General features: G+C 39.3%; 1 protein-coding gene across 9 annotated transcripts in view; it reads right to left on the bottom strand.

Moving 5' to 3' along the window:
- TCF4 (transcription factor 4) overlaps positions 1–9966 on the bottom strand; it is a 351089-nt gene extending 341123 nt beyond the window's left edge. For 3 of the 9 annotated variants that reach the window (XM_044242914.1, XM_044242910.1, XM_044242913.1), the window contains exons 1-3: positions 9813–9965; positions 7517–7608; positions 5683–5755 (exon numbers count right to left, since the gene is read on the bottom strand). In XM_044242914.1, the coding sequence (XP_044098849.1) occupies positions 5683–5755; positions 7517–7588 (145 nt within the window). In that variant the 5' untranslated portion in view covers positions 7589–7608; positions 9813–9965. Of the gene's footprint in view, positions 1–5682; positions 5756–6222; positions 6323–7516; positions 7609–8529; positions 8610–8986; positions 9138–9812 lie in introns of those variants that run through there. The other 6 variants (XM_044242915.1, XM_044242912.1, XM_044242911.1 and 3 more) reach the window with 6 other exon arrangements.
- Positions 9967–13588: the final 3622 nt, after the last annotated feature.

Below are 13588 nucleotides of genomic sequence, written 5' to 3'. Positions count from 1 at the left end.
AACATTTTGGTTCAAGACTTGTAAACTGAAGAACATTTCAAAACACACCATGTTCCTTATTAGGCAACTTGAGATCTGTTATCTTGGCTTATGGGAACAGATCTAAATAGCATCATAATACTAAACGTTGAAAATCACAGGCCTGGGGCCACCAGGACTCAACTCTATGCCTTGGACGAGGTTGCAAACTTCCAATATAAAATGTAGTTTACCATTAGGAGTAAATGTTTGATCTGTAAAGCTTACAAAATTACTTTGTTTATCATAGCAGATGAAAGCAAAAAGGAATAATTTTAAGCTCAAAACAAAACTGTTTATATGACAGTCTTTACTGCTCCATGATTCTAAGCATTTAAGACAGATTCGAGCAATTAACAGCATAAACTTTCATTACATAGTTCTATTATATATGTTTATGTGACTTAGCTGTTCATCTGTTATTTAAGTGATTTTCTCATTACAATAGTAGGGTAAAGATAATTTGCTGATGCTGTCAAAAATGTTAAGCATTTCTGTCTCAACAGATCTTGGATCCCCACGCTTGTTTAATGCATTTTATTTACTTAAGTCAGTGTCAAATAGAGTACTGCTTCTTCCTTCTGAATTTAGAAAACGTAACATTTTAAGCACATGTCTGGTAATAGACACATCAAAACTTCCAAACTGCTTATTTTAGTGATACAGATGGAGTTCAGGATTATTGTTCTTGAATATTAAGTTTCAAAGATCTAACAATGAACTGCAAAACTTTTTTTTAACACTTAAAAATAGTAAGTCTTTATTTTTTAGATATTAACAGAGCAGGCTCGATTACCTCAACTTTTGGTTTGATGAGGTACACAAAAATAATTGAAAACGTAGTATTTTCATGGGCACCCATGCAGACTGTCTATCCACAACAGAAGGAAAGCACAACTTTCGAAAGATCTCCTATATTCTCCTCATAATAATAATAATAGTCAGACTAAATTACAATGCAATCCAACATAAATTAGAAAGCCAGCTTATCTGGATACTAAGGCAGGAAAAATATCACGGTTTATACCATTATCTCAAATACGTTTTTTTAAAGTGCTTATCTACTCTAAGGATCAGGAATAATATTACATGCCAAGCCTCAATAATATATTCTCATGTCTACATAATCTTGAAAAATAATCTATATCAGGCTATGTGTGTATGTGTAAAAAGGACACTGAGTTAGGCAGAGCTGGGTTTACAACTGATTTATCACTGGCTGCCTTGAGAGCATGTCATTGAACATCTCTGAATCTCAGTCTCCTCATCTATGAACTGAGCATGGCAATCCTTGCACCGCATGGCTCTTGTGAGGACTCAAAAGATCCAATAAACATAAGGTACACAATACGCCACTTCACATATTAAGAAGCACTTAAATTTTGTCAGTGTCATGCCCACCCAAACCTTATAATTCAATTTGGTATCTTGCACATAATCACAGGGGAGGTCACATGAAAGAGATTGATCAATAATCCAAAATACAGTTCTAAACCTTAAAAAGCATTCAAAGGGCACCTGCTGAAGCAGTAGCAGCACACACACACCCTATACCCCATTAAGCAACACAGATTATAGAAAAACAGAGTAGTGGAGCCAGAGTTATTCCCTTAAAGGATGTGCAGGGCCAGACAGAATCAGCAGATCAAAACTTGTGTTTTAGAAGGGCAAATAAAGGCACAGGTGGGAACCTCAGCTTTCTTTCACTGCACAAGGAAGGCACTGGGCTGTCTACTCGTAAGGGGTTGATATCCCCCAAATTCTATGATTCTAGTATAATGGGTTTAGTGCCACTTTACTTATTGTTAAATCTACTAGATTACTCCACTCCTTACAAAAAAGCCATACCACCATTGTGAATTGTACTATACAATAGCAAGGCGGTTTTAAAACGTACACATATATACAAATACACACACAAACACACATACACACACACAAACACACAGTTAAATGATTCTTTCAACAAATGCCTTTAAGGAGAGATACATTTTTTTTGTCACACCATAACCATGAACTCAAACTGTTACGGATAGAAATTCAGGATGCTGACCATTTTAATTTTCTATGTGATATGAAAAGCACCCATTGGATCAATTGTTTTCTCCCTGAATTTACTAAATTGATGTGTCATTTTGGTGTTATGTGCACAGAAGTTAACTAACCTGTATGAACATCAAACAATGTTTCTCCTCTTCCAGAAATGACCACAACAAGGATGTGGTGAGTTTGACTGCTGCTCTTAATCGTTCAAACACCCATTCATTTGGCAATCTTTAACAAACACTGAACACCTAAGTAAAACTAAACAGTTATGAGGGGGAAGCTCAACTTTTAAACTAAGAGAGGAAGATGTAATATCCATCACAGACGAACTGTAAATATACGTAACAGATGTGACGAGGGCTGTTCTTGAGTATAGATCATTTTAGTGGCCCAACTCGAAAACTACTTTTTAAAAAGATGCCAAAGCTAGTATGTTTCTCTTTTGCTCATAAAGACTCAAAGGTAACCAAATAAACTATATTTTTGTTAAAACAGAAAATAAAAACCCCTGTTCATAAATGAATTATAGCCCCAGGTGCATTTTTTTTTTCCTTTTGGTGATTTTGCCACCCTACTTTTTTAACAAGAATAATTTTCCAATCATCCAGGCATGTGTATGTTTTTAGTTTGTTTTTAAGAACAATGATATAATGGATATTAAATCCCTTTGTGTAAGTTACCATATAGGTTACAACTATTTCTTAAAAATAATTCCAGAGCCCACCAATTCATTCTGTTAAGGTCATGGAAGCTCTGAACCACCATGGCTGAATTGTTTTAGTGCTCTCTGCTGAACACCTGCAAACATCAAACAAAAACTGCTGGTCCTTTCCTGGGTTGACAAAAGCCTTTCATGTGAAAAATGCTCCCTGGGAATGTCAGGCTGTAGCTCAGGTTACATTCCATTCTCCCTAGCAGCCTCACCATTTCTTAAGGTGGTAGGGAAAACCATGTTTGTGAAATGAAAGATTAAAGGGAATATGGCCACACTTTACTTTCATTCCCACATTGCAAACCACAATGGTGCATCCTATATTAATCAATTCAAAAGCTATTGGGAACTTTATGCATGAAATATCACCATGCCTCACTTTGTGCAAATATGAACAGTTTACTTACAGTCTGGGTCTTTTTTTTCTTAGACCCAAGTTTCAAAGCTACCCATGAAAGGGATATCTGAGGCCACTCAAGACAATGGATATTAACCTGCAGCAAATTTAGAAAATTATTTCTCTGTCCAAAGTTTCCTAATTCATCCTTCCAGTTAAAGAGCAAAGTATAGTTTTACTGATTTTTCTATTTGATATTCTTTAAAAGAGATTTATCTTTGTCGTAGAGTGGAAATATAAGCCATTTTTTTCACTAATAGCTCTGTGTTCAAATATGTCTTGAATAGATGAGAAAAACCAACACTACAATCTGTACTCCATATATTATAGTCACCAACATACCACAGTGGACGAATACCCTGCATTTTCAATCCAGCTGCCAGAACAAAATAGCCACTGCACTTTTTTACCTTTACAAGTAAACATTTGGGCCTGAAAACTGCCAACTGTGGTACACTGTAACTTAGTGTTCAGCACCTTAAAGTAATCGCAGCATCTTCATTAGAAATATCATAACATGTCTTACTAAGGATAAAGTCTCTTCTAGGATTATGCATGTGTGTGTGTACTTGTGTGTTTGTGTGTATAGATAGATAGATATATTTGTCTTAAGAACTGTGTAAGTTCAATATATAATCACTTACTAAAATGCATTAATACATATTCATACTTATCAAGCCTGTACTCTCTGTAAACATTTAAACATCATAGCAAAGACTGTATTTAAATGTGAACACAAAAAAGGGACCAGATGCACAGTTGTCTTTTTAAATGCAACACAATTTCATGCTCCTAAATTACTTTACTTTATTAAACCATACCTAAGCTGATACACTTAAGTTATTCCAAATGTATCAGTTTTCACACAGTGCAAAAGAGTTTTTTGCACTTTGAAAGCAGTCTATCTCTGGGCCTTTCTGACATAATCTACTTTTAGATTTAAGCTGAATACACATTTTCTTAAGTAAAATCATAAAGAAAATTACTGTCAGAGATAAAGTTAGTTACTGTTTTGATACTGTCTAACAAGAAAAATTAATTTGTCTGCAAGAGATATTATACTGATCTGTACTTCAAAGTTATGTAGAGAATATAATACCAAAGTTTGGAAGGCATAATACCAAGACAACAAAAGATGTGAAGTCCCTTAATGGAAAAAAAAAACAGGGTCCAAAGCAGCAAAACACAAATATATGGTCAATAGTACTTTTAACCAAAGTGGACCCCAAAATTTAAAAGATAAAATAGATTTATAGAAGGCATCTTATGGTCTCTAACATTATAAATCAAATTATGGAGTTATAACTTAGTCTTATGGGAGCCAGAAGAAAGAGAAGTAACTTATTCAAAAATGAGCAACTTTTAAAAGCCATTGATTTTATAGAAGCATACCAATTATACATATCACAAAGATCAAAAGATTTCTGTCATTGCCAGAGCATCAAATGAAAATTAAGAGATATGAAATCATATTCAACAGTTAACAGAAAATTCCACTGGCATCTCACAGCTAAAAGATGTCAACATTTACCAGTCTGACTTAAGAGTGGTACTCAGTCTAATGTACTGTTATTACCACTGCCAGAACTCCTAAAATACTACAGCTGCTTAAAAAGTGTAAATGGATCTAAGCTTAAACCTAAAAGATAGCAGGCAACCGTGTATGCTTCCTTCCTATATGAAATTCACTGGACCAAAAAAAAAATTTTTTTTTAATGAATATCATATTTTCAGTTTTCACTTTAATAAGAGACCTTCAGGGAGTCCCCTATTAAAACTCCTCCTTAGATGCCAGATAATCATTGCGCACACAGATTCCTTTGTGAATAACGCTAACATCTTCTTAAAGCATCACCCAAAGACCTTTCATTTATAAAATGTAAAAGTCCTTCCATATTTGCAACTTTAAATAGAGCAAAAATTCACTGCACAAGGAAATGCTTAGAGGAAAAAATAGCTAAAGCACCAAAAAGAAAATTTAAAGATAAATGAATTCATATTTTGCTCTCAGAGAGCAAGAGGCTCTCTATTTACAGCTAGGGTTTACTATGCAGGATTCATCTGCAAAATTAAGTGCTCACTTCTTTAAAAGGGTTAATTATACATATTACCTAATAATTAATATTATTTACAAGGGATTTTCCCTTTTTTTGAAAGTTAGTTTTTCCCCTCTATTTTCAAATAGGGAAATAAATTCATTTTCCCCATGTCAACACTGGCCTTATCTTCACATGTCTGATTACAACTGTATTAGAAAATTGCTTTTAAATTAAGTAATGAAATTCTGAGACAGTTTCCTTGATTGATTAAAAAAAAAAGCCCCAATTTTAATTTTGCAAAAGATAACATTTTGTGTAAGCTATACTACTGATGGATAATGAAATAACCATATCATTACAGGCTAAAATTTCAATGACTTTTTCAGAACACTTCAACAGAGCCAAAAATATACAGAGTGAATAAACAGCTAAGAACATTGAACTACACGCTAAGAAAAGAATTTACATACTTGAGCCAGTAAAATGTCCACTCGCCAAAGAAGTTGGTCCATTTTTCCCACTGCTCACAGGAGGTGAAAACATCTAAAAGAAACAAAGAAATATTACTGTCGAAAAGAAGACATTTGTGCGTTTAGAGTTTGTCAAAGATCTTTCACACTCTTACCAAACAGCTTAAGAGTTTAGGCTAAAGGTTCATTTTAGTAAAATACATCACCATCCAACTTAAAACCAAAACAAGCTTAACATTACCAGTCACCTCCCCCCCCAACCCCTTTACCACTCTGTCCTTTTCCTTTTTCCTCAGGTTCATTAGATTGCCAGCACTAGGCAATACTGCTACACTTTAAACAAACACAGTCCCCATAATGTTATCAAGATTCAAGTTGGAGGGCAGCGGCCTCTCTAGAAAACACTAGTTTTACAAAGGAGAAGAACAAAGTTGTTTGTTTTATATTGAAAACCTTGGCCATAAACGTGGCAATGTCCATTTCCATCCCGTATAGGATTTGCCTGTCATATGTGAACCCAAATAAATATAAAAGTGCCACCTGCACTAAATTCTCATTTCGTCTCTAACATGAGAGCAATTTGTAGCAAGACTCTCTCTCTCTCTCTCACTCTCTCTCTCACTCTCTCTCACTCTCTCTCTCTCTCTCTCTCCCTCTCACTCTCTCTCTCCAGCATTTATTTCGACCCTAATTGGTTTCCCTCTTCTTCGACGTATCTAGTGGATAATGCGCACCTTCCCTGAGTCAGAGCCTGCAAAAAGCAAAGGAACGAATGGAGAAAGTGCAGCAAGCAGAAAGGGGGCTACAAAGCTGCCTAGGGCTACGTTTCCTGGCAAAACTTCCGAAAGCCATTTCTCCAGAAGAAGGTCCAGAAGAGCAACAGCGGCAGCAGTGGCAGCAGCGGAGGCGGCGGCGGCGGCGGCGGCGGCGGCGGCAGCAGCAGCAGCAGCAGCGGCAGCAGCAGCGGCAGCAGCAGCGGCAGCGGCAGCAGCAGCAGCGGCAGCAGCAGCAACATGAAAGAGCCCCACTTAGAAGGCGGTTTGGATTTTATTTGTGTGTTTTGTGGATTCTTTTTATTTTGCTTTGCAAATGCATCTTACACCAAACTCATCTGGCATTAAAAATGAATTAATTCCCCTGACAGGTCTGGGACTTGGTTTGGGAAAGGGAAGCAAAGGGATGGAGAGGGACCAACTACAGCCGTAAAACTCCACAAGTGTGTAAGTTTGGCTTCGTGTTGATATCACGACTGTGAAATTTACCAAAACAGTCTAAAGGAGTCTAAGGAGTGTATGATGCTCGGTACACATACACGAGTTTTCAGAATCCTAGGAAAAGATGCAACTAAGAGGACTACAGGTCCTACGAACCCAAAGCATCATCAATTTAAAACTTTAAGAGACAACTGGGTCTCCTATTTTCTCTTCTCCATTTCCAGAAAATAAAATAAAATAAAATAAAACAAGTAGTATGCAAAGTAGTATGAGTACTCTCATGTTCAGATAAAGCCAGGTTTTAGGGTTGTCTGTTTGTCCTTTCATTTGGGGTGAGATTCCATTATTTTGGAGGTCCGGTGGGTAGGGAATTCAAGGCAAGTAATTACACTCTGGGGAAAAAAAAAAAAAAAAAAAAAAGCCTGAATCGTCCATCACACCCAAAAATTGTAGTTAAAAACTTATCAAAAAGACCTTCGTGTTTGCCAAGGATTCAGCCAATTAAAAATTATTCCTGTCCTTTAGACTACTATTGGTTTCTAGCTGAAGTGTTTGGGTTTTTTTGTTTTGTTTTGTTTTGTTTTTCACAGCTGTTGTTAGTTTCCACCGTTCTTTCTTACCGCACTGAAATCCAGTAAATCACTCAGCTCTTTGTCCGTCCCTAAGGCAGCCATTCGCTGTTGGTGATGCATTTTAGCAAAATCACACAAACCTAGAAACATGGAAATAACCGCAATCAGAAAATCCAGTCCCAATCCTTGGAGAAAACACAATCGGATTTTTGGAGACTGGGGGGGTTGGGGGTGGGGATGTGGGGGCGGGCGGGATTAAGGTGGAAAGGAGGGAGGGATGGGAGAGTTTGTTGGTTTTGGTTTTTTTTGGTTTTTTTTTTTGTTTTTTTTTTTTTTAAGATGGAATAGGCAGCAATAGCAAAAAAAAAAAAAAAAAAAGCGATATTGATATTGTATTTCCAAAGAGATGATCAAAACTGGTAACATCCACTATAAAACCAAATCCGGGAAGGGGAAAAAAAAAAAAAGCCGCTCTTCAGCGCATCATTTTATGCAACAGGAGGTAGAGCGAGAAATGAATGGATCACAGAGAAAAGAGAAACTACTCAGAACGATCCGGTCTCAACTTTCCCCCCACCCTCCACCCCACCCCCCCTCACACACATTCACACACTCACACACACGCACACACACTCACACACACCACTCCCCTCTGCATTTCAAAGTAGCTATAAAGAAATTAAAGATGAGCGTCTCTGGAGTGAAAACACGTCCAAAGGGGGAGGGGTGACAGGGTCGGCGAAAGGGGGGGGAGCAAAGTGGAGGGTCGGGTCCTGTAATTGTCCAGCACCCTAATTTGTGAAAGAAAGGGTTGTAAAAATTAAAGTCAGGCCCTTGGCAAAGTCATCGGTCCCTCCAAGTGGCATTGCTGGGGGGGGCGGGGGGGTAGAGATGAGGAGGAGGGAAGAGGCGCGGGAGGGGAAGGGGTGTCTCTTCTGGGAGCGCCGGGAGCCGGGAGCCCGCGGCTCGGGAAGCGCGGAGCCGCGTGCGGAGCCGCCGAGCCCCAGCCCCGCGCCGCCCGGCGCTTCAGCCCGCCGAGCCCCGCCGGCGCCGGTACCTACCGCCCGCGCGCGAGAAGGGGCTCTCCGTGCACCGCCGGCGCCGAGGCGGCGTTCATGTCTAACCACTGCCTCCACCACCACCACCTCCTCCTCCTGCGCCCGCGCCCGCTCCTGCTCCTTCCCCGCCGCCGCCGCCGCCGCCGCCGCCGCCACTACAGATCCGCAGACACACAGCCAAGATCCCTGACTCTTAACACCAACTCTCTTCTCCGGGGAGGGGAGGGGACGAGGGAAGGGGGGAGGGGGAAACACGCCGAGGCGCACGGAATTGCAAGTTCAGCAAAGAAATGGGTGGGGGGGCTCCGGCGGCGAGACGCGGCTCACTCGGGTCGGGCTGGCTGGGATGCACACACACACACACACACACACATACACACACACACACACACACACACCAAAAAAATCTCAACACCTCCCCCGCCTCGCAAAAAAATACAAACGAAAATTCGTCGAGCACCTCATTTTCCCTCAGATCGTCAGTTACAATCTGAAGCCTGAACAGTTCAGTTTTTGCTCGTTTCATCCATCGGAGGCACTTTGAAATTTATTCGAGTTTACATCCCCTCACTTCTTTCTTTCTCTGACTCTCGTTCCCTCTCACTCACACATCCACACACAGCAAAGCAAGTTTATACTAGGCTGCAAATACACGTGATGCAAAAAGACTTTGCCAAGAGGAACAATATTTTTCTTTTCCATATATAAACCAAACCACATTTTGCTGGGGAGATTTTCATTTCGGTAGTTTTGCACTGGGGGCGAAACCTAAATTGCATACTTTCTTTCCCCTCCCTTTTAAGTCACAGATTAGTATAGCTGCAAACTTCGCAAAAAAAAAAAAAAAAAAGGCAATTTTTGAGGGTGGATGTTGTTTTGTTTTTACACTTGAGTTCCTAGCCACGCTAAGTCCCCGTTCGCCAGCACTATAAGTTTTGAATTCAACATTTACCATTGCAGGCCTTGCATGCTCTTAAAACATACTTTTTCACATCACTTTTTAGGATTAAAATTAAGCTTCATAATTCTATCGTTTCATAATAACAACCGTGCTTTAACCAGTATATGCAACATACGCTATTTTAACGTGTGTTAAAATACACATTCCAGAAACCCTGTAATTGCTAGATGTGCAAGTACATACACAAAATGCATGCACACACTTTTTCCCATTGGCAATTATTTAATAGATTGTTCCTTTTGTTTTAATAAAACATTGGGATCGACATTTTAAAAATTAAATTCAATTACAAACAGTTTACTCTGACAGCAAATTGTAACGTTACCTTAAATGGCCACAAATATGCTCACAATATTCCAAGGAAAGTGACTTTAAAAAGAAAGACAAAAATCTTCTGCAAGTACTTAGTATCTCACATGTGTATCCCCCAAAAAAGTATTTTAACTGGTACTCAGTTCTGCTCCAGGGATATCCACAGAATACAAGATTATGCACCTGGCTCTGGTTTTTGCATTTTCCACCATAAAACTGCAACAAAATTCCCTCCCCCAAAAAAGAAATCATTAAAAAAAAAAATCCAACAACTTTTTCTTATTGTTTATAAAAAAAAATCAATACAGGATAGTTAGAATTTTTCCTCAAACAAATCTTGTTGGTGGGTTTTTTTTCTTCTCCTCTTATAAAGTCTTAAACTTGTTCCAAGTTTAGAGGTGTCTCATCATCATCATCCTCCTCCTCCTCATCATCATCACCATTGACTCCCCCGTGGAGTCACATTGATAATAATAGGTTTCCCTGAAAGATACATTGTAATCCATTCACATCCGGGCACTGCGGGCTTATAAAGAGAAGGCGCTGCGGCCGCGGCTGCTCCTCCAGACAATGACTGGGGAGGGGCGGGGCGGGAGCGAGCGGCCATAGAGTAGTAAACAGAGCGCCTAGAGAGGCACCTAAGATGGCGGCGCGTGCGGGCCACGCCTCCTCCGGGATCGGAGGCGGGTGGTTGGGCTCAGTCTGGTGTCGCGCGTGGGGCCGAACCGTAAAGGGTCTTGAGGTTGGGGCTGTTCGCAGGCCTCGTGATCCTGTGCGCTGCTTCTTCTTCGCTTTCCTTGGTTCTCCCTATTTTTTGTTTTTGTATTTTTGTTTTTTGGGTGGGTTTTTTTTTTTTTTACTTAGAAGTGTAGTTTCCAAAATAAATTAGGCATTACACGCCACGGATTTCCTCAGGGGAGTCAGATCCCCTGAGGCTGGCCCCACCAACAAAAAGAGAGCCCGGATTCTTTGGCCGTGTGGAGCCAGGCCTCTTAGCCACGCTTGTGCAGCGTGGGGGAAAGGCCGCTGAACCAAGTTGTAGTTCCTGGGCTTGAAGAGGGATGAGGGTCCTCTCCTCGCCACCCCACCCCATCTTTTTCTAGGACCCTAGAGGAGAACTTTCTAAGACTAGGAGGTCTTCACTCAGAGAGGACTTGAGTTTACGAAGTCGTAGACTCAAATCGAGTTTGTACCACGAACCACTACTGACCCATCTTAGAGTTCTGGCCAAGCGGATACCTCCTCCAGCCAGCTTTCTGGTCTGTGACTTGCAAATAAGAATGACTTTTACGAATTTCAGGAGTTAAGGGGTTAAAGATAAAGACGGAGCCACCACATAAGAAAACTTCCCTTTCCATCTAATGCCTCGCTGAACCAACGGATACCGCTGATCTAGTCCACGGATTTTAAAGGGAGCTTTCTCTGTTCCACCAGTGTATTAATCCTCCCACGGGAGAAAAGCGAGTAATCATAATGATGGGTTAACACTTACATGGTGGGTTTACTATGTGCGAAACACTGTTCTAAGAATTTTTCAAATGTTGGCTGCTCTAATCCTGAGAATGACTCTAGAGGGTATTTTTAAAATATTTTTATATTATATATTTTATATACAGAAAATCAGAATCAAGCAATGCTGAAGAGCTTGACTCAGGACACTCTGGTAAATGACACAAACCTGCCTAACATTACACAACTTTATTAAGTGATAGAACCCACCTTTGAAGCCAGGCAGTCTGGGATCAGAGTCAACATTCAACCACATTCCTATACCATCTGGCAGCAGGAACCACCTAATCTCCATTTTCTGATGCAATTTTGTGGCAGTAACAGAGTTCAGATTAATTTTTAAGACCTTTAATTCATACGTAAGTTTTTAGAAAACAAGAATTAGGGCATTTATAGTTTGTTTCCTCAATATTCACACATTGTGAAGATTTCTGTCTTCTATCACCATTCCATGTCCTCATCTTAAAATAAATTTTACATGTAAATACCACTTTATACTGTATTATCACTGCATTATCTGTGATTCTCAAAGTAAGCCTCTACTGGGTTATACTGAGATGATGTAATAAAAAATTCACAAACATTTGCTTAGGAGAAATATTCCACTGGTTCTACCTCTAATCAGCTCCGTGACCTAAGGCTTGAGGTCAATGTCTTACTGTAAAATATACAGGCTAGAAGATAATCCTTTAAGATTCTTTCTAGTTTCTAGTTAGATTGTAAGAGTCTCCCTCTCCTGAATTTCAAGGAGAATGAAGGATCTGTCCAGGAAAAAAAATAAAAAAAAAAAAAAAAGATACAATCAGGTCTGAAACCTAAATACACACAACTGATTGCTACCATTTTTTTTTTTAAGATTTATTTTATTTATTTGAGAGAGAGAGAGAGAGAGAGCGCCAGAGAAAAAGCAGAGGAACAACATTGGGAGATAGGTAATCTCCAGCAGACTCCCTGCTCAGCATGCAGCCTGACCAGGAGTTCAATCTCACAACCCTGAGATCATGACCTGAACTGAAATCAAGACTTGAATGCTTAACTGACTGAGCCACTCAGGTACCCCTAGCACACTTTTTTTTTTTTTTTTAAAACAACACCCAACAGTAAAAAAAACCATATAACCCCTTCCTATATTAAATTCAGGGACAAATGTGGATTGCTTTTGTTTTTGTTTTGTTTCTTTCCCCCTGAACTATCAGAAGACTAGATATATCTACAAAGTTATACTTAAGAAGATTGGAGACAGCTTAGAAAGGAAGACTCAATTTTGTGAAATTTGGATAAAAAGGTAAGTGCAGCAGATATGATTTGGATGTCTCTTCTAATTACAGACTCCCTTCCTTAAAAACCTGTCCATAAATCCTGATATAGAGGTAGAACTTGGTGTGGGTACTACATGATTCTTTCCTATCCCAGTCTCACCAAGCTGATTGGATCATAGAAACTAAAAGAGGAAGATTGACAGTAGTCTATGGTGAATGATAGATCTGACTTGTTGGAGTCAGCTGGCCAGGGCTGGTGCCGGGAAGCCAAGCCATGTGAGCCCTGGTTATGGGGAAACAAGAACCATGAGTAAGCAGAAACTGCTCTTTAGATAAGAAAGATTTTGAAGGTTCTGAGAAAAGCAGACAACTTGAGTCCTAGGAAGAAATGAGTAGAAATACTTTCCCAATTATTATGAGGGTCACTTTGCCCCTGTCCCTAAGATAGCTGACTTCTGCAGGGTTCCCCTTCCCCCACTGAACTAACCTGAGTACTTTTCTGATCCTTGCCACTGAAGAATTTAGAATTTAGAAAAGCAAAAGATTCTTTATATTTCAGCATTTCAAAACAGTCCTTAACATTAAAAAAAATAATAAGTGGTGACCACTATTCTAGAGTATAAACACCATTCCACTTCCACATGGTAGCAATTCTATCCAATTAATTGTGCCACATAATAGTCAGGACAGTATATACAAATGTCATTCCCTTTCTACTGTGTTGTGACCTTGAGCAAATTTCACATCTTGTCAGAAGCAAAAAAAATTAACTTGTCTTCAATACTTTACATGACTGGTTAAAATCAAATGAGATGGTAGAGATGAAAGTACTCTGAAAATAACAAATTATTATGAAATGTAAGGCATCATTATTGCATAAACTAAGTTGATGCCTAAAGATCACATTTAATTCATAGGAGTATGGAAGGAGTGGCAAATATTGAAACCCAATGAATCACAGAAAAGGACAGACATTGAAGGGGGCTTGGACCAAACCCTTGAGTTTAGTTCAAGATTTCAA

This window comes from Neovison vison, chromosome 3 (assembly GCF_020171115.1).
Source record: "Neovison vison isolate M4711 chromosome 3, ASM_NN_V1, whole genome shotgun sequence".
Taxonomy (NCBI): Eukaryota; Metazoa; Chordata; class Mammalia; order Carnivora; family Mustelidae; genus Neogale; species Neogale vison.
This window is presented reverse-complemented; position numbering and strand designations above follow the sequence as displayed.